The 27,391-nt window shown below is 40.0% G+C and overlaps 1 protein-coding gene across 2 annotated transcripts; it reads left to right on the plus strand.

Moving 5' to 3' along the window:
* The first annotated feature begins 4,103 nt into the window (after window positions 1-4,103).
* golm2 (golgi membrane protein 2) lies at window positions 4,104-27,352 on the plus strand. 2 transcript variants are annotated; one of them, XM_088333688.1, is made up of 10 exons: window positions 4,104-5,165; window positions 17,401-17,455; window positions 19,468-19,570; window positions 19,832-19,922; window positions 21,173-21,284; window positions 21,556-21,639; window positions 22,823-23,101; window positions 23,187-23,318; window positions 25,993-26,160; window positions 26,751-27,352. In XM_088333688.1, exons 1-10 carry the CDS (start codon window positions 4,839-4,841, stop codon window positions 26,825-26,827), a joined length of 1,428 nt encoding a protein of 475 aa, XP_088189814.1. In that variant the 5' UTR covers window positions 4,104-4,838; the 3' UTR covers window positions 26,828-27,352. The 2 variants fall into 2 exon arrangements, with proteins under 2 accessions (XP_088189814.1, XP_088189815.1); XM_088333689.1 differs by lacking the exon at window positions 25,993-26,160.
* The last annotated feature ends 39 nt before the right edge of the window (window positions 27,353-27,391 follow it).

A 27,391-nucleotide genomic window follows, 5' to 3' on the forward strand; every position in this document is an offset into this window, starting at 1 on the left:
TTTGTGTTATATTCATTGGCGTTGCAGATGATCAAATGTATTTGTGAAGCACTTTTCAGGTAAAACACTGCCACTCAAATTGCTGTAAAGCATACAACTGTCAGGAGCCAGAAGAGGATCAGGACCCAAACGCGTGACGTTTATTTTACGGGAAATGGGGAGTCATGCACGTTAGGCAGCAGTCTGGCGTGCAAAGACGGGAAGCCAGAGACCGATGAGATAGATTCTAATTACCCGAGTTGATATCGGACAGATGGGGTCGATACCGGACAGGACGGGACAGACATGATAAAGAATCAGGATATCGAAAGTAAACAGGAGAAACTAGATGGGAACGAAAACTGGAAAACAAAATTAAACAGGACAAAATAAACTGGAACAATACCGGGCAGGAAATACCAACAAGACCGGGGCGTAGTGGAAACCCTTGTCTTGCGGGGCAGACGCTCGTTGACGGACTGACAAAGGAAAAATGAGAGCACTGAGCTTGAAATAGACAGAAAACCAATCTGTTAATGAGCTGCAGCTGGTGCTACTTGGGCAGGGCCAATTGGGGACCATGGCAACCGTGACAACAACAATAAAACCCACCCCCAACAACCCAAAACGACTCATACACATGCACACACAATGGTTGAAATACAATAAGTAGTGATAGAGATCAAATATAATTATGGCAAGGCACAGAATAGCCATGTGAGGAAAGGTACCCGAACCTCAACCAATTATCAGCTCCAGGACGTTCAAACCCAAGTCTGCAGTTACCTATAAGTGCTGTGACAGTTAGAAGACGTCTGTGTGAAGCAAGTTTTATCACTTTATCGTATAGTGCGACCGGAAACGAGTTCGACAAAGTAGAAGGGAGAATAACTATCCACAGAGAGTACGGTAACCAAACTTTAGCCTTTTCCTCTATTTACCAGTGAAGCCATGTTTGCTTAGCCTTGTCAGGATGTTCACCAGAGCACTCGCATAATGTCACACACGACTTCCAGTATTCCTTTTATATGGGAAATGTGGGAGGAAACCAGAGTGCCCGGAGGAAACCCACGCAAGCACAGGGAGAACATGCAAACTCCACACTGGAAGGTTTCATACATTGATATCAATGACAATAAATATGATACATTTTGACGATTTCTTGGCAGTCTAACTCAACAGACCACGCATTAAATGAAGAAAAATAAAACTAAAGTACGCTTAAAAATGACGCCGACACGGCTATATGGTGGCTTTGGTTTGCCATCGTAATTTACAATGAAATGAAATGAAATGATCTGCATTTATATAGCGCTTTTCAAGTCAATGACTTCCCAAAGCGCTTTACAATGTGCTCCACATTTCCCAATAGCGGCCTTGCAGCCATGTAAGGCGCTAACCTGCTTATTGGGGGTATTAGGGGTTCAGTGTCTTACCCAAGGACACTTCGACATGTAACACGGGCGAACCGGGATTCGAACTGGGATTCCTTGATCCCAAGACGAGCCCTCTACCTCCTGAGCTACTGCCGCCCCATGACTCAACAAGGAAAAGCCCCGCAATCACTCCATAGCACTACGGTTTGACGTCAACGCGTGGAACATTATGTGAATGCATATGTGCCCACGACAGAATTAGGGAGGAAAAATTTGAACCGGCCAATTAACCTAACATGCATGTTTTTCGTAATGTGGGAGGAAAACGGACTGCCGGAGGAAACCCACGCAACCACAGGGAGAACATGCAAACTCCACACAGGAAGGTTCTCAGACGCTGTGCCGCTTGTTGTGCCTTATCAAATCAAATCAACGTTTCAAAACTGCGTTTTGTATCTCCTTGGCTTGTCTCTGTGTGATATCAAAATTGCTTTGATGATATAAAACCCTTTGTGAGTGATAAATATGCAAAAAAAACAACAACAAAAAAACAGGAAGGGGCAAATACTTATTCACGGCACTGTATATGCGATGCATGCTTATTTGCCAGTCTAACGACCTTCAATCATGTGCGACACTCGGTTTATTGCCTGCATTCAGTGCACAAAATAATACAAAGAAGTCAGGGCGTCTGTGTACGAATGCATACGTCTTCAGCACGAGGTGATTTAGCTGAAGGTACGGCAAGCGCAGAAGCCCATAAAGTGCCAAACGAAAAAGACGGTCGCACGTGCCCATGGCTTAACAAATGAATGCGGTACCAGAATTTTAACAGTAATGCAACAAAAACACAGGTTTTGTGAGAACTAGAAAAAAACTCAAAACAATCAAATTTCATCTCTGTTACACCAGTATACACGGTATTTGAAGTCCTTGTGTTTTTTCAGGTCATTTCGTGTTTTTTTTTTTTTTTTTTTTCAATAAAAAAATAAAATAAAATAAGTGAATATATGGTATTATATCTGCTTTAAACTGCAAAATCCATTCACTGCAAAATTTAAGAAGTAGATTACGTACCTGTCAAGCTCCAGGGCTCCATGCCCTTACAAACTGTCGAATTTTCCCTTACAAAATACAAAAAAATCTTACACCATATTTTTTTTTCAAACGTGTTTTTTTATGTAGTTTAACATGTTATAGTGTACATGTGCTTCGTTATATCATTCTGTACATATTCTTAATAATATTTTTTTTTAGATCAAGAACAATTGAGGGCAGCACGGCGGCGCAGTGGTTAGCGCTTGTGCGGCACAGTTCATGTCATGGGAACCTGTCGTGGGTTCAAATCCAGCTCCAGACTTCCTGTGCGGAGTTTGTATGTTCTCCCCGTGCTTGCGTGGGTTTCCTCCGGGCACTCCGGTTTCCTCCCACGTTCCAAAAAACATGCATTTCAGGTGAATTGGCCGGTCCAAATTGTCCCTAAGTGTGAATGAGCGAATGAGTTGTCTGTCCCTGTGTGCCCTGCGATTGGCTGGCAACCAGTTCAGGGTGTCCCCTGCCCACTGCCTGGAGATGGCTGGGATGGGCTCCAGCCCCCCCGCGACCCTAATGAGGATAAGCGGTACGGCTGATGAGATGAGATGAAGAACAATTGTTATCAGCGTAACTAAAATATCCATTAATAACCCTTTGTAAATAAATATATCTTTGTAAGAAAAAATTAGTTGGCATTTCTATTTTGTAAACCAAACTAAAATATCAACCATTGATGTTTAGCGCCTCATTTCGACTCCCCTGCAAACTCCTCCCCCCTCTCATGAACGCACATTCTGCTGCGCTTCCGACAATAGCTTTATTGTTTTAATAAGCTTATTATATAGAATACGATTGCTATTGTTGGAAGCGCAGCAGAATGCGCGTTCACGCGAGGGGGGCAGGATTTTGCAGGGGAGTCGAAATTAGGGACTACAGCGGCAGACGCATGCATACAGTAGCATCAAACGCTCGCTTTGTTTGCAACGAAATAAACGATACCGAGATAGAGGCTACCGCGGTGAACTCGTTTGACTTGATTGATTTGCCGTTTCGTGATAGTCGGTGTATACCGGACAGTACCCATAATTGACAAATTTGCGTTTTTCCGTATAGATTTTCTTGTACGTCGTACACATCTCAAAATGCATAATAAACGTACTTTGTACAGCAAAAACGTACAGGTTGACAGGTATGAGATTATTTTCTTCATTTGAGTCGCAGCTTCCCAATTAGGATGCAACAGCAGGTCCCAAAGTCAGACAAGTTGAGACCAAAATGCAGGAATAAATAAAAAACTTAAAGAGATGAAATACATGTTGGGACTACAAAGAAGACTCCAACGCTATTTTACCCTAACACAAAAGGGGATCGAATTTAATGATGAAATCAGAGAGATCAAACAAGAACTAAAAGCTTTGGCGGAAATAAAGAACAAAAGGCAGAATGTCACACTTTCACTTTACCTCCAGAAACCTTGTTAGAATGATATAGTGAAATTGTGAATGTCTTTAATTGCTGTTAAAAGTGTCGATAAAAATTGTTCAAACCTCATATTGATAGAATATGATATAATGAAATTGTGAATGTGTTTAATTGCTGTTAAAAGTGTCAAAAAAAATTGTTCAAACCCAAAAAAAACACCGATTCAAAGCCCGCCCCATGCCACGTTAACACGAAGTATAAATCTTTTATTTTGAAAGGAACATCCGCTTTTGATTGAAACCCCGTTGTATTATTTCGCCCTGGAGTCAAGACGGAAATCACACGTTGGAAGACAGCTTCTTGCATTAAAGCGACTCTCCCGGAGGTTTGCCCGGTTTAATTGTTGCCATTTTTTCGTTTCTTTAAAGTAACTTTTGAGCTAAAACACGGAGGGAAAGCTGCCGCTTTCAAACCCACTCTTTGCGTGTAGCTGATCAGGACTGCGGTAGTGTTATGGTCGCTAACGTTAATTTCCCATCGTAAGCAATGGACACTTTGGTTGAATTGAGACATTAAACCCATGAAATTGTCGGGAACACAAGAGGTTTTTATCAGTTTGGGTTAAAAAAAAAGAAGTCAAACACGCGCTAATGCTATTTAGCTCGGGTTAGCTGTATCATTTGCGGTTGTCGCGTCTGTTCCACGGAGCCGCGCTGAGATCCACTTCCACGTCTCGCGTGCTGTGCCAGCTGGGCTAGGCCACGTCCTCCTTTCCCAGTGACATTGGGCGGACTTGCGGGAAGATGTCCAGCCCAGTATGCGGAAAGAAGACTGCGAGTGAAACGCCAAAGGATGTGACAAGCCATTAAAGCCTCGCGCGTGGGACTTTGTGTTTGTGAGCGCTCCACGCATACAAAACACGGCATGTCACGTACACCGATGCGTCTCACCCAACGTGGGAGATACTCTCGCTGAAAACCCACCCAAGAGAAACTGAAGTGATAAGTTATTCATTCCCGTTCGGACATGATTGGTTTTGGCGCAAACCGACGAGGAGGCCGCCTCCCGTCTTTCATCCTCATCTTCCTCATGGCGATCATCGCCATACTGGCGTTTAACTACTGGAGCGTGTCCAGCAAGCATGGGCGATTGCTGGACGAGTTAGTGGAGGTTCAGTCCCGGGTGAAGCGTTCGGACGCGGCGAGGAGCAGACTGGAGAAGCGCAACTCCGAGCTGATGGCGCAGGTGGACACGCACAGGAAGCAGCTGGACAAGAAGGATGGAGACTACAGCCTCATGGAGGGGAAGCTGCAAGCCAGAGACGCGCTCGTCAAAAAGTGCAACGACGAAAAGGTGCGTCGAGCTTTTTATTCCTCACTGCTCCAACAAGTCAACTGAATGTTCTGGTTCTCGACCATAATCCGTTCCAGAACCCTGTTCGAAAATTGATTTGTTCAATCACCGAAATCGTTTTTCCCTTTAAAAGTAATGTAAATCATTTTTAATCCATTCCAACACCCTGAATGTTTACCAGGAACGTAAACATGAAGCTAACCCAGGCTAATCGTACGTTCGCGTCAGCGTAATCTTCCGTACGAAAAATTACGCTAACACGAACGTGTAAAAATAAAAAAATCTGGTCGTTTACACGTCATTTAGCACCCGGGTCTCCACAACAAGTGGGTAGCGCTTCATTGGAAATGGGGCTCCGTTACAACACCCTGAATGTTTTACGTAAACAAAGCTAACCCAGGCTAATTGTACGTTCGCGTTATCGTAATCTTCCGTACGAAAGATTACGCTAACATGAACGTGTAAAAATAAACAAAGGGTAAAGAAAAGAATTATGAATAGGATTTCTTACCTTTGTGGTGCTCAGCAGAAGCCATGCTGTATGTATAGCAAGATCTGAAACTCGCACACCTTCTTCATATTTTGCTATTATTTCTTTCTTAAATGCAATAGTTGTACGCACTACTCTTCTTTTTTTCACCTGTAGCAACTTTGCTGCTTGCACCGACCTTCGGAGGCATAATTAGGGGCTAAAACACTTGGTACACCTATATTAAAAGCGAAAGCAAAACGAAACACGTCCGCACGTGATAACAGTTCTTCACGAGGGGTGGGGGCAATCTACACGATCTACACCCGTACGCCGCTCAGCATCGCACCCTAGCGTACCGGCGTTCGAACTCCGATTATTTGACCGAACAGCGAAGCAAGAATTTCTCGAAATTTTTGGTCGAGAACCGATTTGTTCGAACTGAGAGGCGTTCGAAAACCGAGGTTCCACTGTTTTACCAGTGGCCGGTGTTATGCCGAGAAATGCATCCCTGCAGAGATTTGCATCCCCTCGCTACTATAACCACTTTTACCTCGTTTCATTTCACTTTTATATCACTTCTCGGGAATGTAATGGCGAACATATAACCAAAACCACTTTGTCTTGCATTTGTTGGGAATGTAATACAACTTAAACCATTCTGTCTTTGTATTTGTTGTGAATGGAATCGAACGGTAAAGCACACCGTATAATAATCACTTTTGAGAACTGTTATGCACTCTACCATAAAGCTTATTATGCTGAAATGAGCTTTATGGTAGAGTACATAACAGTTTCAATACGAGCAATTTGAGTAGAAAAAAAGTAAAATAAACATGTTACCTGCTCAAAAGTGAGCCCATCAATGGTTTAAATTCGGCCTGCAAGACAACAGTGAGAGAAGCGCAAGAGGAAAATGAGCTGTAGTTTTAAATATTTCCACCGGATGTCACCATAGCTAGTTAACACTTGCAAAACAATTGTGGTAGTATTTCTCCATTTCTCTCTGACTCACTTCATTTTTATTTATTTCTCCCTCTTTTTCTTTCTCCTGTTCACTCTCTTTTTTTCTCTTTTCTTTACTTTTCTCTCACTCCAACTCTTTCTATTTTCTCTCTCTAATTTACACTTTAATTCTCTTTCTTTCTATTTTTCTTTCTCACCCTCTTTCTTTCCCTTTTTCGGCCTCTCACTTTCTCACCTCACTGTCTCTTTTTCTCCTGCTGACTCTTTTTCTTTCTGTCGTTTCACTTCTCTTTTTCTTTATATCTTTCTCTTTTTTTACTTTCTTTTTCTCTCTGTATTCATTTCCCCCATCTTCTCCATTCATATCTCTATTCTGTTCTCCCTATCTGTTTATCGCTCTCTCTTTCTCTACCTCTCTTTCTCTCTTTTTTTCTCCCTCTCTCTTTCTCTTAAACTTACTAGTCCGGCCCCCGTGAGATTTTTTTATAGCATTTGTGGCCCCCAGCTAAAACGAGTTTGACACCCCTGATTTATGCATATAAAACCTTTAGATCAGGGGTGTCAAAGTCAAATGGACGGAGGGCCAAATAAAACATTTGGCTACAAGCCGAGGGCCGGACTGTCCAATCTTTACTGAAACCAAGATTTAACCTACTGAAAACACAACAAATATATTACAATATGATTGGATAAATAAAGCAATATTTTCTTATGACTCTGTCAGTCATTTTTAATTTCAGCAGGCACAAAATACAAATGTCCTTTATATAAAAAACTCATAACATATCTCATAACAACAACTCATAACCATTTTCTATCATTCAATCATCTGAAATTATTAAAAAGAAATATTGCCTCGAAATACAATAAAATAAAGTGCAAAAATCTCTTGTTACTTAAAACCAATAGCAATCAACACACTGGACCTCATCTGTCCTGCTCAAATGTACATTGACTTTCCTTTCTGGGCTTTCTCTGGGTTAGTGTGAAAAAAAGGAATTACTGATTAACAAATAATAACAATCAAAAGTCATTTTCTCTGCTAAATAGGAGACAATTTTATCAAAAGACTGTTGTCCACATCAAGATCTATTTTCCATGAAAAGCCGAAAAACAAGAAAGACTCCCAGGACAGAGTCGGCAAACAAAAACAACATAGTCAACATAGACAATAAAGCTTTAAAATTCCCGAGGGGAACAACAAAAAACAAGACCTTCTTTATGTGCATATTTAACTTTTAAACTTGAACGGAGTAAAAACTTCAAATGTGTAATTGCACAGGAAACATTACTGTATTATTACTGTATTTACATACATTTATATACAGTACTGTATTACTACAACTCTACATTACTTGTTTGAGGCTGACGCTGATACTTTTCCAGCTACCTCCGTGAACATGTACTCCAACTCCCACCTTGTTTGAAAGCCCCGGTTTTCAGTGTCCACCTTCCGTTTAGCCATTGTTGATGGGTAATGTGGGCTAATTTTTGCTGTTATGCTAATGACTGCTGCTGATCGACTGCTGAATAAATCAAACCGCCTCCCGCTTTGTTCCCGCTCGGCGCGTCCCCGTTGCATTGTGGGAAATGTAGTATTCATGCGTACTGCGGGCTGCTGGCTTGCAGCGGCCTGCGGGCCGGATCTAATAATATATTGATATCGTCACGCGGGCCAGGTAAAACCCTCTCGCGGGCCTAATGTGGCCCGCGGGCCTTGACTCTGACATATGTGCTTTAGATGGATAGATAGATACTTTATTCATCCCCGTAGGGAAATTCACAGTTCCAGCAGTCTCCTTTGTTGTTTATTAACAGGATGCCCTCGGGGTGCTTTGTTGTAGTTTAGACACTGCGGAGTGGATGATGTCACACGCTAGTCCGAAGTTCGATATCCCTGCGGCAGATAGAAATCTTTGTGCCCAGGGATACACCACCTCGTGTTAGGGAGTCCACCTCCTCTCCGCTTCCCGCAGCCATTCGTGTCTCTGTCTAATAGCGCTGAAGCCAGGTGGCTCCACGTTAGCTTCCGGGATGCTAGACGTGAGCCACGTTTCCGTAAAACACAGCAAACTGCACTCTCTGTGCGCTTTGATGTTTTTCACCAGCACAGCCAGTTCGTCGGTCTTCTTTGGTAGAGAGTTCACATGTACCATGATTACGGACGGTACCGAAGACTTATAACACGCCAGACGCTTAGCTAGCTCCGGCTCTCCATCCACGATAGGCCCCCTCATCACGCCAGCACAAGAATTCTTCAGGGCAAGGAGTTGATTCCTCGAATAAACGCATTTTTGTGCGTTAAAACCCATGTCCATAGGATAGAAAGTAATCTAAAGTGTAGTTGTCAAACGGGACGAAAAACACCAAAGATAGAAGCAGACAATAAAAACAATAAATCACAACAAAGGGCAAGTAAAGTGGCCGCAGTAACTTACAAACTTCTCTCACTGACAACTAACCGAGCCAACAGCAAAGTAAAAAAAATAATAAAACACTTATTGTAGAACAAATAACTTTGTTTTGGTTCCCATCAATCCTCTGCACGTTGAGTTGGTTTAGATGGTGTAATAATAGTTTGCAATAGTCTTTGATCTGTGCAGCCCTTTGAGACTCTTTGTGATTAAGGGCTATACAAATAAACATAACATTAACAATTAGTGCGAGAAAACATGGAGCTGCTGGAAAGGCTGCCACTCGCTGCGGCGCCGCTTTGATCTTTACTATAGCTGCGACAGATACTAAATGCATCAATAATAACCGCATTGCATTATCCCTTCTTAAGGTTTCTTCATCTTCCTCAAGTTGAGTTTTTTGAGTTTTTTTCCTTGCCCTCGTGTAGGTTTTAGATGGTGTAATAATAATCTGTAGTCTGTGCAGCCCTTTGTGACTCCTTATGATTAAGGGCTATACAAATAAACATCACTTTACTATAGTCAGGGCAGCATGGCGGTGCAGTGGTTAGTGCGTGTGTGGCACAGTTCTGAGGTCATGAGATCGAACCTTCCTGTCTGGAGTTAGTATGTCCTCCCCGTGCTTGCGCGGGTATCCTCCGGGCCCTCCGGTTTCCTCCCACATTCCAAAAACATGCATGTCAGGTGAATTGGCCGGTCCAAATTGTCCCTAAGTGTGACTGAGCAGTTGAGTTGTCTGTCTCTGTGTGCCATGTGACTGGCTGGCAACCAGTTCAGGGTGTCCCCCTGCCCACTGCCTGAAGATAGCTGGGATGGGCTCCGGCACCCCCGAGACCCTACTGAGGATGAGCGGTGCAGATAATGGATGGATGGATGACTACAGTCACATTTAAACACCCATTCATGCATAAATCATTCCTACTTTCTCATAAGAAATTCAAGTAGTCTGTCATACATCTTCTATGCATTTCAGTTCCATCAAGAAGTTCTTTTCCATCGCCATCAAACCTAATTGTGAAAGTCGAGCCTGTCCTGTTGTTTTTCGATTTTAGGCTAAAAATGTCTGTCTTTCAGAAGCAGTTGAAACAAGAATCATGTTTTTAACTTTTTTGTTGTGATAATTTCATTACCGTCCCCTAGTTTGTAAAACCAGTGTTGTTTTCCGCAGCTGGCTAGCAGGCGCTAACTCGGAATCTGATTGATAATACTAAACACTGATGTTGTTCCTCAGGACCTTCAGAAGTCCTTGTGTAGGCCTCCGGGCATATTACAGACCCTGGCAACAAGTAATGGCTGAAATTAGATTGGTTAAATGCTTGAATATGAAAGCACACATCTGGAAGGAGCACAACTCGGGGAAATGCAATGAAAGGAAGCTGATTATTGAATGGGTATTCATAAACAAAATGTAATTAACATCTCATGTTTCGGATATTTTAAGGCCAGCAGAGAAGGCATTGCAGGCCCTGCCGACCCTCCACTGAATATTACCACATTTTCTGGACTTTGAGGCGCACCTAAAAAACCCTAATTGGCCAGAAATTTGAAAGTGCATAATACAATGCAGGGAGCCTTAAATGCGGACACATTCGGAAATGTGGGATTGAACCAGAGAGCAATGGTGAAGGCACGGAATCCTAGCCTCCATGCTGCTAGGGACATAGAAGGTTTAATGACATTTAAGACAATGAGAATCTATCCCGGATCAGATTGCACCGGATCCTGTCCACTAGACCAGTGCCTCCACCTTGATGCACATAACACATTGGGGCTTTGTCTTTAAAATAAGAAAATCACGTTGCCATAGTTCTTTGTATCTGCTTTTCCATGGCCAAAATGGGTAAAAAGACGTTACTGGTCTTTTTCTGTGGTGTAAAATGGTGCGTGTCAACTCCTGTTAAGGAGTGATAAGACCTTCATTTATTTATTTTCTTCGAATTATTTTACCAAGGCAAAGAACCGCGACCCAATGAATACGTGTCCGTGACCCACTTTTGGGTCACGACCCACAAGTTGAGAAACACAGGTCTATTGGATAGAATCTGGTGCAATCCACGTCGTGATTTTAGTTCCATTCCGGTTGCATCCAATGTTATGCAATTGTGACCAGTGGTTAATGCCAAATATGGCACTTTTAAGTCATTTTTATGCAATTCTAGTCCTTACAGTTGTTATAATTCCATGAGCCTTATAGTCCGGTACGCCTTATACATGAAAAAAAATACAATTTTGGGGGGGTCCGTCTTATAATCCGGTGCTCTTTATAGTGTGGAAAGTACATTTTTTATTAGTGTTGCTTATGAGTCAGTGCTATTTACAACAAATCTTGTGTTTTCACAGAACGATCAATTGTAAAAAATCCAGGTCTTTGTCAGTTTCATCCCACTCATTTGTGGGTTTATGTCTGGAGTCCGGAACATATGGCTCAGGAGCTAGATATGGTGCTTTTCATAAGTACATCTGCCTCGGAAATTAAATTTAGGGCTCTATAAAGAGAAGTAAAGTTAAGTTTAACTTACTTTTGGAAGATGAGCTTCAAGAGTTGGGCGGGGGCGGCAGTAGCTCAGGAGGTAGAGCGCTCGTCTTGGGATCAAGGGATCCCAGTTCGAATCCCGGCTCGTCCGTGTTACATGTCGAAGTGTCCTTGGGTAAGACACTGAACCCCTAATACCCCCAATAAGCAGGTTAGCGCCTTACATGGCTGCAAGGCCGCTATTGGGAAATGTGGAGCACATTGTAAAGCGCTTTGGGAAGTCATTGACTTGAAAAGCGCTATATAAATGCAGATCCTTTCATTTCATTTCTAATTTTTTGTATAAGAAGCTATCGGTTGGGTCCAAAATATACAGGGCTAAGTTTTAACTACAGATTTCACTCACAGTGTTATACCAACAGACCCCATTTTGTCTGTATGTCTCTAATGAATCCTTTTTTTACAAGCTCATTAAACTCTGTATGTTCACTGTTGAAAAACTTTATGATGACACCACACAGAACAAACTGTAAACACCCCAAAACACCAGCCAAGCACCCGGGGCAATTTGATTGGGTGGGGGTTAGGGGTGGGTGGATCTTTTGCACATAGCGCACTCCCCTTAATAGTATTTTGTGACAATTTTACAAAAGAACTCTGCTCGCACCTTGTTTTGAACCCACCATTTATACAACAAAAATGATCCTCAGCAATCTTATGTAACGATGGGAGACAATTTTTCAAGTGGTACATTTGTTGATATGGGATACAGGCTCTGGCATTTCTTATTCCATTCAACTCTACTCAATAAAATAAAATGTGCTGAAAAAATGTCTTTTGCTCAAGCTTGGTGGTTCGTCAAATTTTGTCTTATGATGCCCTCTCTACATATTCAACACTATTTCCCCATAATCGGAGTAATTGTTAAAATATTGGTGTTTGGGACATTTCACATTACTTTCAATCTGTTGCTGTATTAGACATTATATCCCCGAATCCTTAAAAACAAAACGACTGCCATCCACGCCCTTTCCACAACCAACCGGTTGATGGACAAAGGATGTGGACTTCCTTGTTGGCAAAGTGCATACAGGTTTGTTTAACTGTGACTTACCTTTCACCCAGCCACATATGTAGGAGTTGAGCTCTAGTTATAATTATTTTTCATAAAATATGGTACTGCCCGCACATTCTCAGCGCACAAGAAAATCTATCCAGCGCAATGTTCCCTCTAAGCTGCGTGTGTGCGCAATTGTGCCAGAGCTTTTCCGCTCACAAGAAAATCTAGCCAGCTCACAAAAATCAGGGCTCGTAATTGCTAATTAAGAAGCGAATTAAGTCAAAGTTACAGTGCATGAAGTTAAAAATACAAGGGTTCCCCTGACGTTGTTTTCTAAATGCAGTATTTTGAAGTCAAGGTCGAAGTAGAACGAAGTTGAGTGAAGTCAGTACAGTTTTTCGAGAACCGGCTTCTTCGGCTCGGCTCACTAAAAGGAACCGGCTCTTTCGGGTTCTAAACGGCTCTTTGGGTTGTTTTTCCTTCTTTAATCCCTATATGACCAAATATTATGTAGAATTATGCACAAAATGACTTAAAGGAAGAGGGAATAGAACAAAAAAGAAAAAAAATACCAAAATGTAAAAGTAGTGAAAAGCTGAGAAAAAAAGAGAGAAAAAGAAGGAAAAAATCAGAAAAAAGCCAGAAAAAAAGAAAAGAAAGAAACAAAGGAAAAAAAGTAAATAGAGAACAAAAAGAAAAAAGTAACAGCTAGGAAAAAATAAACACAATGAGATTTTTTTAAAGGAATTAAACAAAAATAGAAAAAAAATCAGGGAAAAAGAAGAAAAAGTTTGTGTTGCATTCAAATAATTTCCAATTATATCAAGTCAATCTTGTTGCCAACATTGTACTTCCACTAAAAATGTGGTTAAATACAGTTGTGTATCATACTACTAATGACTTAGTTGCCACACTTGGGATTGCTGTTGCTCACTGTTGTTTCAAGCGTTGCTCACCGACTTTGTGTTAATGCTCGGACCCGTGGAAAATTACAGGGAACATTGGTCACACTGTCCTCTTATTGTAACAGATGAAACTTTTATTTAGCCTAGACTTTGTTCTATGGTTGGGTGCCTGTATGGTTTTATGCAATACGAGTGCCTTCCTTACACTTTACAAACTAAAACAGTTTTGAAATCAATGCCAAAGAATGAAAAAACAAATTTTCAAACATGTGTTGTCAAAAAATAATACCCTTACAGCATTTAAATGTAAACTTAGGTACTTACGAACAAGACGATCGTTCGTAAGTTGAATTTCTTCGTAAGTTGCTTCAGTGCTATATTTGGAATATATGTTTAAGGTTTATATAAATATGTTTAAGGCTTGCATAAGTAACCTCTATTGTTTTGTACTAAAAAATAAACATTTAATAAAAAAATATGCTCTATAAAGAGAAGTAAAGTTAAGTTTAACTTACTTTTGGAAGATGAGCTTCAAGAGTTGGGCGCCTTCTTCCTCCGTAGTAGAAAATTGCCAAAAAAAAGCGATCCAACCATTTCCTCAACCACATCAAGCTTTCTTATTCCACTTTCATTTCAAAAGAAACTGCTTGCCTCGTTACACTTTACACCAACCTTATTGAGATATTAAACAATAAAAATGTCAAAATTCTTAGCACGCTGGAGATATAGTTTAGTATGTTTACAGACGAACTAGGAAGAGGAAGCGGATTTCTTCTTCGGGATGGATGCTAGGTGAGCTCTCACAGCACCACCACACGCTAATAGCGGCGGAAAGAAGTACTACAGTAATGTCCTATACTCAGAAAAAAGGTGCACACAATACAAAATCTAACTTACAGAAATGTCCGGATATTTTTCAACATCCCGAAAAGATGTTTGTATTTACGGTTTTTCGTAACTCGAAAGTTCGTAAGTAGGGGAACTTCTGTATTTATTGTTATGTATAGATGGATAAGCAGGCTAACACAAACCAGAACTTACATATGACACAAAACCATATCGCAACAAACTAGTATGTAGACAAATATCATGGAAGATAATAAAGCTTATTAATAGGTTATTATGAGTAGCTTATTGTGATCAGATTGTTATGAAAACACGCCATAAACATACTAATTGACATTTAATATTAACGTATTTTGAGTTTACCTTTAACAAGGAAATAACAGACACAAAGCGCTGGATAATCAGGCCAAAAATTTAAACGGCTATCCCATATATGTATTGTTCTTCCTCTAGTTATTTTGGATGATTGCTATTCTAAACAACTGAATACAGTGTGTTAAAAAACGGCAAGATATTTGAAATGTGAAAAAAATGCACGCTGTGCAAAATACTAAGACAACACTTAGCAATTTTTAAACTATGTTTCGTTGGAAACATCAAATACTGACTGTTTTGAGCTTAATCGAGCAAAAATCTACACAAAAATGACTGTTTTGAGCCCAATCTAGCAAACATACACGAAAATGACTGTTTTGAGCCCAATTTAGCAAACATATTCACAAAAATGACTGTTTTTGAGCCCAATCGAGCAAAAATATACATCTTTTTTATTTCATTTGGTCATGTGACTACCGTTAATGATGGAACTGGCAATGTTTGAACCAACTTTCAGTACCCTATTTAACTTTCATCTTCGTTGGGCTTTAACGTGCTACAGTATATGAATGATAAAAGCATGTTAAATTAACTCTCACCTTAAAATGTCTGGAACAAATTATTATCAATTGAGCCTCCTTTTGACAGTCCCATTGAATCAACTTGTGACTACCGCAGGGTGTGACGATAGGTGCAGTTTTGTTTAGTAGACCCTTTCCCTTTTATTGTATGTGCACCCTGATCGGCAGTTAAGTGATCTTTGTGGCATAATTTTGTCGTTTAGTATGTACTATTAATGAAAGTTGTGAATTCTATCAGCTCTGTTAATAGGTATGTTTAAATGCAGGCAATAATCTGAATATTGCAGTATGTTTCCTGATTACGTACAATAATCTGATTAAGTTCTTAGTCCGAGTGCAAGTATTGCGATTGCATGTACATGAATCCCTTTTCTTTTTGCAGAGTTGCGCTTCAAAACAGTCCCGAAATGGTCAAAACCCACAAAGTAGAAACATTTATTTATTTTTTAGATATTAGTAACGTATAATATATGCAACTGTAAAAGAATAACAACGATAGATCTACAAATAATACACAGAATTGCAGTTAAATTAATAGTCTTTTATTTGTCATTATACAATAGTTCAACAAAATTGGAGGATTTCTCCTTTCAGTGCACGTAAGCGGTGGAGAGAATGGCAGGCTAGCTGCCATTAGCATCAGGGAAACCTCAGTTTAAGCCAGGTCTCCGTGATGATTGAAATACAACAGTCAGGAATGTTTGTTTACCCATGAGTTTGTAGCTCCAGCTCATCCGTTTAAAGGGTAATGGACCTGGGATTAGTGAGATACAGGTTTGGCAGGGGTGGCTTGTAACAGTTTTTACATAACAGCAGTAGAAGCCCGGTTCTGCGGCCACGCTATTGCTTTCACTCCCAACACCGCCTCAGTTTCTTCCTGGACACAATAACAATCCTCGGAGCACCCAATGGTGATCACCTGTTCTTTGCACTTGTCTGACTTTTCTCAGTCTGTTTTAATTAATGATTTTTTAAAACTGTAACGAGCCGTTTGTTTTGTGTGGACCCATTGACTTTTGCGACCGCCCTGCTCTTTGACTGACAGCATACACCAGCCTATTACAGTCACGCATACAGAATGTCACGCCCACGTAACACACACATTTGCTGTACGCTGGCTTCTGCGGAACACAGTGCATGATGAAAATCCGCAGAGTATCAAAACTGCAAAAGCAAACCATGATACAGCGAGGGATTACTGTATATGCATTTGAGCAATCCGGTTGCTTGTGTGCTTGTGCATTTTTGCTCATCTGGGACATAGTGATGCCACAAAGCACGGTGGGATTTGTAGTATAGTGACAAATGATACATGCAAACTCTGGCATTCTTGTTAAAAAAAAATCCTTGTGTGTATTGGATCATTTCTCCGGGACATTTTCATTTTTTTGTCTGTCTATAGGGCAAAAGGGCCATAATTTGATCCCACCATGTGTATTGTGAGTAGGCAGACAGTAGATCATTTTTGTTTCTGCCATTTTTCAAAGATTTATCTCAATGTTTTGGGCATTTTTATACCTTGTATGAATGGGATGTTTACAATGTAAAAAGTGCCCAAAATTCGACATTTTGAAATTACAGCTATTATATTGATATTGCGTATTTTGTAGTTTCTATTTAAAGTTTCATTTTCCCCATTTTTAGATAGGGAGTCAATTTTGGAACTTTCTTTGTACATACAAAAATTATTTCAGGGATTCCTTTATTGCTCTGTAAGCCTTGGCCTAATAATATTTTATCCATCAATACTTATTAAATAATTCTAAATTGTCAGCTCCCTTTCATTGCTTCTCCATGGTTGCGCTGCTTTTAGATGTGTGCTTTCATATTTGAGGATTCAACCAATCACATTTCAGCCATTAGTTGTTGCTAGGCTCAAAAATCTACCCGGAGGCCTTCACAGAAAACCCTGAAGGCCGTATACCCTAGCATCAGAGAAAGCTGTTGGTTTAGCCAATCAGCTTCCAAGTTGTCGTCTGTGGGCCTGCTAGCGGGCCTTTGGTAACGTCACCGGTTTCACTAACCCTGATTGGCCACGGAATGGCAACCCATCAATTATATCCAGGAAGTAGAACTGTTCAAAGGGCCCATTCCACTCAACCCAGCGTGGTTGATATGGCATTGCGTGAGTGAAGAAACAAACAAAAGAACAAACAAGTATAATCCAAACTGACCCTTTGTTAATCTCTCATTCTGTGTTTTCTAGGTTAAGACACAAGGTGACCTCTCGGCCCAAATGACCGAAATCCAAAGGCTTAAAGGTAAGACTATTAAATTGCACTCATCAATCTAAAGGCAAGCTTCCACAGACTGTATCTATCCTTCTCTGCTCATCTTGGATAAATGGTAAATAATCGGGATTTGTAGAGCGCTTTTCAAGTTACTGAAGACCTCCCAAAGCGGTTTACAATATGCTTCACACTAGTGAAGAAATAAAAAGTAAGACAAGAGAATAGTAAAGATCATAAATAACGAGTAAACAACAGATTGCTGAAATCCTTGAGCTACAAGTCCAAAATTTAGGAGTGGGAGATATTCAAGACTTTCGTTATATTTCTAAAACCATAAACATTTACGTGAACAGAAGCAGAATAAAAGAAACGTTTTACAAAAACGGTTTAACTGCTGTTAGGTGTTTTTTTTTAAAGCAATGGTGATCATGTTTGTCAACTAAGTCAATAGTTGTGGAAGATGGTGGCTGTGTCACATCACAAATGAGGTTTCAATCCATCGCATCCACTACACAGCATCATCTCCAGACAGAAGAGCAGTTTCACTGTCTTGTACAACGGACAGATTGAAGAGATCTTTTCTTCCTCATGCCATGAGGCTCTTTAACTCTACCCGGCAGAGTAAAAGCCCACATTAAACCACACCACCTACACTGCATATTACCGAATTTTATTGCGCAATGTATTCTGTGTAGCACTATTTAGATATACTATATAACACGCTACAGTGGGCATTTGCACGTCACACTGGGTATTTGTATATTGTATTCTTTTGGCTTTATTATTGTATTGTTCTCAGCTCAGGGATGCTGCTGGAAATGTGAATTTCCCTCCGGGGATGAATAAACTATCTATTTATCTATCTATCTTGTAACAACGCAGCCTTTAGCAATGATTTAGTGATGTATTTCCAGGGTCGGGTAGGGTTACTTTAACTTGATTACTTTCAATTACTTTTGGATTACTCCAATACCAAATCTGCTAATAAAAGACAAAATAAACTAAATATGAATACAATTATGACTCACAACACGTGGCAAGCTTTCTCTCCTGGCTTTGATCTCTTTGATCTCCGGCAAAACTAACAAAAAATGCGACAGAAACAAAATGAAAATAAATCCAAACACCTTGCCAACATCATTTTTGCCGTTCCGTGTATTCCGTTACTCCCCAAGCCTGCACAAAATTTAGTAAATTTATTCATATTTAGTTTCTTTTGTCTTTCATTAGCATATTTGGTATTGGAGTAATCCAAAAGTAATTGAAAGTAATCCAGTTAAAGTAACCCTACCCAACCCTGTATATTTCATACTTATGTAGGTAAAACATTGTGATTATTAAAACCTTAAATGAAGTAAATAAGTACTCTTTCTTTGCTAAGTTTCAGTCTGTTGCAGAACAGCTAGATTTTGGCATTTTGCACATGCTCAAGCACCAAAACTGAGATACTGTTGATAGACCTTTATTGTCCCCAGAGCAAAATTTGTGTTCACAGACCTGCCAGATAAACATGAAACAAGGACAAATACCGTATGAACAATACACAGGAGATCACACATGCAGACGGTTGGATAAGATGATTACATACAGTTAAGTCCAGCAATAACAGAAGGGACGAAGCTTTTATTGAAGCGTACCCGCTTCCACTTCAGAGTTCTGTACCTGTGGCCTGAGAGGAACAGGCAGAAGTGACTGTATAATGGATAATTTGAATCCCTAGTAATTGCTCTGGCCATATGTGGGATGGCTTTATTGTTGAGGTGTGAGTGGTCCGTGATAGGCAGATTAAGGATTTCGGAGACTGTACTGGTAATCTCAGTGAGTTTGTTTCTCTTGGTAATGGAAAGCATATTGAAATAACAGGTGGAGAAGGATGGGTTGAATGATACTTGTGGAGTGACAGAATCAATTTCACAGTTCCAAAGACAAAGTAGACTTTTAGTGAACAGGATATTTTTTGTAATAACCGGCTAAGGCTGAATCTCCACTATACATTTTTAATGAAAATGTTTTTGTCTTTATATCTGTCTGTGTTTGGATAGAGCAACTGAATGATTTGAAGCAGGAATTTATGAAACAGGAAGACCAGATCAGAGAGGTTAAAAAGAATAAAACCACCTTGGAGAAAAAGCTGGAATATGAAAGGTATGATAATGTCTTCTGCTTTTTTTTTCATATGGGTCTACTTGGTTTTTCTTCGTACTGTTTGAAAAACATTGTTTTAAATCAACAAATATATATATATAAATCTTCTAGGGGTGCATAGAATCACAATTCCCCATATAATGCCTGTTCTCAGAATTTAAGAGTATAAATTGCTCTGATCATTTTATATTGCTTATATTTCTGTTGTTTTAAGGCAATAATGCACATTTTTTTCTCTTATTTGTAATGTTCATACTCTAGTTTACAGTGTGGGCGACAGATTGCACAGTTGAAAAATGAGTATGAAGAATCCAAGAAGATTCTAGAAGAGGAAACTGTTAAGCTAAGACGGGTTAGTATTTCCCTTTACATAAAATTACAGTCGGTCTTTAATCCACATTTTGTCACGTGACAGATAAAATAAATGTACTGTATTTTTCAGACTATTAAGGTGCACCCAAAAACCCTAAATCGACCAGAAATTTGAACGTGCACCTTAGAATCCGATGCATTTTATATGTGGCCAAAATTGGATATGCGATACCATATTTGTGCAGTTTTTTGATCAATCAATAAAGTTTATCGCTGATCGCAATTGCACAACAAGGGTGGCAACAGGGATCAAACTGGACAGCAATGATAAGCTCACCGAATCCTAACCGCTAGAGATATGGATGGTTGTATACAATTGCTAAGCATTGGTTGCAACGGGAATTGAACCTGGATTGCGGTGGCGAAGAGGACTGGACCCTATCCGCCTGACCACTTGGAATCCCGACGACATATGTAAAGGTTTCATATCATTATCACAGTATTTTTAGTCACGTTGGCAGGTATAATAGAGGAATGACAAAATTAAAAGTGATTAAAAATAAGTATAACATTTTATCTCACTTCAGCTCAAACTGAGCATTGTAAGAGACAAACGTTTCGAATACATGCAGCCATGCGTTTATATTTTTCAGTACTACTGAATTACTTTGCTCAATGCCTTTCTCTTTGTTCAGTTCAGAACGACCGAATTACTCCCCACTATGCCCCTTCATTCAGTTCAGAATCTCATGCGCTTTGTAAAGACTTTGCGAGTTGGCTACACAATACTGTATCTGAGTGGTCCCCAAACTTTTCTGTACCACAGACTGGTTTAGTGTCTGTCAATATTCTCTCATCCGGGCCCAATAATGACATCAACAATTTAGTACTGTAACTCAAAGTAGTGTGATGTTTGGATATAACCTAAGGCATTTTCGTGTGTCATCTGTATATGCAGTGATCTAGTGGGTGGGATTTGATCCGCTTCCTGGTGTGATCTGTTCAATTGTGATCAGTAAAAAATTTTAACTGATCGTTCAATGCACATATACTGTTCATTTTTTGTATTTCATTCAACAGTAACTCTTACTGTAACTTTAATTCTATGCTCCTTATAGTCTGGTACACTAAACATATGAAAGAAATATCACAAAAGAGTATGTTTTGGGGTGCGCTAGAAATTATAGTATGTTGGAAATTGTTTGTTGATTTCATTGGATTTTTATTATTGATCTGGTTTGTGTGTTTCATGCGCAATATGCTGTTCTTTCTGACTTGGGAACATTTTAGAGTGCATTAGGCAGCTCAAAGAGTGGATTGGGTGGAAGACTTGCAGAAGACACACAAGCAGAAGAGCGCCATACAGTGGCAACTCACCGACGTGACGGTCCTGACTTTAAAGGTACGATCATAACCTTGTTTTTGACATTTTATGTTTTTCTCTTTCTTAGTCCAGAAACAAGGTTACGATAAAACTAAAAGAAAGAAAAAAGGCTGATGGAAAAAAAGCCGGAGCTTATCTTGGACTTGTCCCCTCAACTGTCTTGACAGTTTTCACATTACAAACCAGCTTATACGAACAGTTTTGAGAAAAAAAAATATATTTAAATTGGAATCTCAATCCATTTTTTTTGTTTTTACACAATTTGACAATCTACCTTATCCTGTGACAGATGTTTTGGGTAAACCAGGTAGCGATGCTGGCATGCCAGGTATCGAAGACAGTGAGGTGGGAAAACTTGATGAAGTACAATTTGGTAAGTAATTTTCTATTTTACTCTTGTGTTGAAATACTGAAAAAACATCCTCTTACCAGTAAAATCGGCGATATCAAACGCAGTTTTGGCTCTGGGGGCAATCCAGGCTTTTTCTCAGCTGGGCCAGATTTGGCTCTGGGGGCAATCCAGGCTTTTTCTCAGCTGGGCCAGATAGCTAAAAGAATGTCAATTTCAAATTTTTCTGCTTACTGTAATTTTTCAGTATTATTGTTTATCATTCAGCCTACTTAAGTAGCTTACCCTACCTATTATGATCAGTGATTACAAGGGATGATTTCTAAACATAAAACATTTATTTACAAACAATGGGGAAAAAAAGATTTTCATGTTTGGCATTGAGTGTTTAGTGGTTTAACAGTTGGGTGGATGCAGTTTTACACCTGAACCAACACACCATGCTATACAAATTCAAATGTGCGCTTATATATTTTTATATTTTTGCCATAGTTGTCGTACTTGTTTTAAATTGACAAAAACAAAAAAATAGAAGTTTTAGCAGTGCATGGGCAATAAGATTAGAATACATCAGATCAATCTACTTGGCTGGGCCTACTAAAGCTTAGAGTATAGCAAGGGGTCTGTATGCCAACGTTTTGAACAAGCTTTTATAGATGCAAAAACAAAAGTCAGGAGTTGCACAAAAATAAAAGCCTTAGACAAACATATTTTAATTTAAAGAGAAAGGAGATTCATACATAAGTTAGTTATTTAATATTTGATATATGATATATATTTTATGTCATTGGAAAATATTCATAATGTCATGTTTTTCCTCCTACAGAAAACCATTACAAAATATTATGCATATGTGTATTCTATATATAAGGAGCCAAATGTAGCTCAAGAGTCGCAGGTTGCTGACCCAAAGTATATCCTTTACTGCCCTCAAGCGGCCAGAGGGAGCATCTGGTTAGCATTTAGTTCAAACATCGCAAATTTTTTCGTAGAGATGACCTAAAGATTTGTTTTTTTTATTTGACATACTTAAAAATATATGACGGGCTGGATTAAATTAACCAACGGACCGGGTCTGGTCCGCGGGCCGTGTATTTGTTGTACCAGTTTTAAGTTGTTCTAAATAGGCTGGTGTCAACATCAAATGCTCAGTGTGGCTGTAACACAAAAAAAATACTTCTCACATTTTCTCTCCCATTTTTGACAGAATTGAAGAAGCCAGCCATCACATTGAAGCGTAATGAAGCCCCTGATGATGTGGTGGTTGCTGGAGTTGGAGCAGGTGTTGGGGCAGCTGATGGCCCAGGGGTACAGGGCTTATCTCTTGACCAACCCCGGCTTCAGCAGGACAGAGGTGAAGACCAGGCTGCTGTGATTGCCGCTCCAGGGGTCATTAACTTAGCAGACAAGTCAATCATATTTGAAGAAGACAACAAAGCTGATATCAAGGCTGATGAACTAGGAGAACAGCAAAGACAAATTCGAGGTTAGAATCATTTTTCAATTGATTATGATTACCTTTAGGGGGGGCAACTCCATCATAACCAAAATCTATTTCTGTTTTCCTTAAGCCCCGGATGTCAAAGCATCAAATGAACACTTAAAGGGAATCCCATTGCCTCCTAACCCAGCCCAGGTACCAAACCCCATCCCACCACATCGCAAAGACCCACTCCCAGCAGGAGCACCACGCCATCACCAAAGTAAGTATGATCAAAGATATGAACTATGAACACCGATCATTCAATACATAGGCAAAATATATATTTATATATATGCACACACAATTATATTATTTTTTTCACAATCTTGTGTGCCTGTTTAGGTGGATGATGGCCCTGGGGAAGAAACTGTCTATGAGCCAATTGTTTCTTGTTTTAAATTGTAGTGTCTAACAGAGGGCAGCATGTCAAAGTTGTGGTAACCGGAGTCAGAGGATTCCCTAAAAATGTTGTGGGCTCGCTGCGGTTTCGCAAACTGACAATGTCCTCCAGATTGGACCAAGAGAAGCTGATGATTTTCTGGGCTCTGTTGATGGGTCTGAAAAGTTTTTCTGTCCCCAACCGTGTTCCCAGCATACTATAACCAGTTGCCATATGACTGAATACTCCCTGCTGTGGCTCTTAAGAAGGACACCAGCAGCAGGTTGATTCTTGAGGGAGTGGAGTTTCTGCTGGGCCTAGACAACCATAGCTCTGGTGTTTGTAGACCAGCAGAGGTCATTGAAGATCTGCACACCCAGGAATGGAATCTCTACAGTTTCTCCATTGATGATGAGTGGAGCTAGTTCTGTGGTTGTCCTTCTCAGGTCGAGTACTAAGTTTTTAGATTTCATGATCACAGGCGTAAGTGCGACTGGCCTGTAGTCATTGAGGCTGACTGCTAATGACTTCTTGGGGATGGGAATAACGGTGGAGGTTTTGAGGCAGGGTGTAATTGTAGCCTGTGACAGGAAATGGTGAAGGATCATGGCAAAAATCCCATCCAATAGTCCCTCAGCACCCTTCTTGGTAATCCAGACCAGTTACCTTTCTAGGGTTCACAGTTCTCAACACACACCTCACTTCATACTCCTAAAATATCTGTGTGCTGCTGCTGGTTGTTTTTAGGGGTGGGATCAACAGCTGATACCATGTAATCTTAAATGGTCAAAGAAGTGCTTAAAATCCTCTGCCAGTGAAGCACCAACCCCAATAGTCACTAGTTTGTTGCCTGTAAAAGTTTGTAATTTGTTGAGGCCTCTGCCACATCCTCTTCAAGTCTTTTTCAGCAAAGTGGTCCTCAAGCATCCTCACATAGGCTGCCTTGGCAACCCTAATGCCTCTCTTCAGATAAGCTCGTGAAGACTGTGTTTTGGGTTTGAGGAGAGGACAAACTTCGCTGGTCATCCACGGTTTTTGGTGTGACGTTGTCCATACAGGTCTTGTAAGAAAGCACCATGTCAGTTTACACCTGATTTCTAAACACTTCCCAGCAAGTCCATCCAAAAAAGGGCTGCAGCTGAGAGGGGGGTTGGAATCCTCCTTTCCACAGGCTTTGTCTTCCTCCTTGGTGGTTTATATTTTAGGGTCACTACAAACTTGCAAATGCAATCTCAATTTTGGATGACAAAATACATTGTTTAGGTTTTTCCCTTTTGACTGCAACTCAAAGTGTCCATACCATGCAAATGTAAAGTTCACCATTGCCGTGTGAAATTGTTCCTGACAGTAGTTATCCACTCTAGTATAATACACGTTCGGTCTGGACAAGTTGATGTTGACATATGTCTGGACATTTTTAGGCTCTCAGTACTGAATTCAGATCGTCTGTTTTTCTGCTCTATACCTTAATTGATCGGGTGTTGAATCACAATAAATGGCAAACTACAGTATATGTTCCTAGATTGAAGCTTTCAGGTAATCTCTAATTTGTTTTCATATTAGTGGGATATATTTTTAAAAAGAAAATGTTTTGTCCATTCATTGTGATGGATTCATGGATTCCAAGTCAAACTGGGAGTATAATTAGCAATGCTGTCCAGAAATTCCGTCACTAGGATGAGACTCATGGCACCTCCCTGGAAAAGATATTTTCCTATTGCCTGACTTTTACTCTGCAATCCGTTCCTTTCTCTTTCCTATTTGTGATAGTGTTTTCCTCTTCATGCCTGATATGCCACTTTTAAACTTGGATTGCCAATTTCCCCAACATTCTGCTGCTCTTATTCATATTTGCATCCGTTTTCTCAAGATCCATTAGAAAAATCAGTTTGGGTTGCTGAGAAGCTCTATATAGTTCCTGTCTTGTGGGTTTTACCTTTACCTGGCAAGTTCAATCCCCAACTAAGGATACATTATGACTTAAATTTACCCAGGTTTTTCAACAAAAACATTTTACTTCTTTGCATGATCTAAAACATCATGCATACATAATTGACATATCACATTCTATAATATTATATACATAAGGGGTATTTTTTTTTATAGGAGACCTTTTTTTACTGTAAGCATAATTTTTAAGTCACCAGAATATATTTCTCATAGAGCAAGATACAAATAAAAGCATGTTTAAGTTAGTACTGCAGCTTTGTCAACTTGTTCTATGAATCTGGAGTTTATTCATAAATACATTTGAGTAGCTATCATGACACATTGAATTAATGTTAGCAAACAGTATCTGTCTAAGTATAGTTTAAACCCTGGGCTGCATTAAACTAAACCTGTTCTAGAGTTAGTCTAAATACTCCAAAGTGCTGCTTTTGTTTGCCTCTATTGCCTTTTCTGCTTCAACCCTGAAACCTTCGTTTAGTGGCTGTATTTCAACCACTCCTCCTGTCCCTTTGTTTGCCTTCCTTTCTCTCCCTTCCTGATGAGGCCCCTTCTCTGCCTCCCGCAGGTCGGTTCTTTGACGAGATCGAGTCCCCAGTAGATCCGCAGCATGGCTCTAAGCTAGCGGACTATAATGGGGACGATGGCAATGTGGGTGAGTATGAAGCTGACAAGCAGGCTGAGCTGGCCTACAATGAGGAAGAGGATGGTGATGGTGGGGAGGAAGACGTTCAAGGTGAGCTAGGCAAAAGGGCTGGACTGCTGTGCCAGATGTGTGGTCGCCATTCCTCACTTGCCCCCTCACTCCACTCCTCTTCTGCTGCCTGTAGTATTTTAGTGTAGCTCACATTGCCATGACTATGGTCCTTGAATCCATCATAAAACAGGGTTTTTGTGTGTGTGTGTCTCCAATTCAATCTGGATTACCTTGCATGGTTATAAATGATTCAAGACAAGGATATCAAACGTTTTTGACTGAAGATACCAGAACATGAAAGTCTGCATTCAGTGGATGTCATTCACTTACTATCTCCTGTCTTCTTTCATGTATCGCATCTGTCTGTAATGACCCACTTGTAGATCGTTAGTTCCTCATTTTGTTGGACCATGTGTTTGTTTTCCGCTGGACACATCGAAATTCACACCCATTCTGATTGTTATTTTCAGATTTACTTAAATTTGTGTTGCCTGGTTTTATATATTTTTCTGGATGGAACCAAAATTGAGCCTGTGTTCATGAGTATTTTGGATTTATCTTTGTTTATATGCCGACTGATTTTAGACTGTTTGACTTCTACTTCAACCATTGATGTTCTTTTGTTTCAGATGACGATGACCGGGACATGCAGGGAGATCGGGCCGTGGATTATGGAAAGCGACATCAAGCCATTGACATTCTTTGAAGGGGATTTTTTTACAGTGTAAATTTCAGCCCAACATACTGATTTTCTTGGAGCTCAATATGATAGAGTTCGCATCCGTATTGTCATTGACCATCTTCACAAATTACTACTGATGAATTTGTATAATGCTACCTAACAAATCAATGAACCTCATCAGCTAGTGCGTGAATTGCTAGGATAGTACAATAGGACAAAATACAGCCTGTTAAGTGATCAATACATTGAAAGCTTTTGCAGTAGGACAGAGTTACTCTACATTGAACACTTTTTGCTGTAGGACAGAGTGACTCCGTTCTTAGCTGAGTAATCTAAAGTACCATAGCTGACACAACTTTGGAATGTTTTGTTTTTCATCTCTGGATGCTGGGCTGATGTGTTCCCTGAAAATTTTGGATCAGGCATTTGGACTCGCACCAGTTTTGGATCTTTGCAAGGAAGAAGTGTTTTAGGTTTACAGTGTTGGGGAAGCATTTGAAATGCCAAGGACTTTGCATACAGTCTATTAAATCATTTTGGGGTACTCAAGTTGCATTTACCTTTTTTTGATAAACATTACTTGCTTGT

Source organism: Urocampus carinirostris, chromosome 4, assembly GCF_059441175.1.
Source record: "Urocampus carinirostris isolate Australia breed hairy pipefish chromosome 4, RoL_Ucar_1.0, whole genome shotgun sequence".
NCBI lineage: Eukaryota > Metazoa > Chordata > Actinopteri > Syngnathiformes > Syngnathidae > Urocampus > Urocampus carinirostris.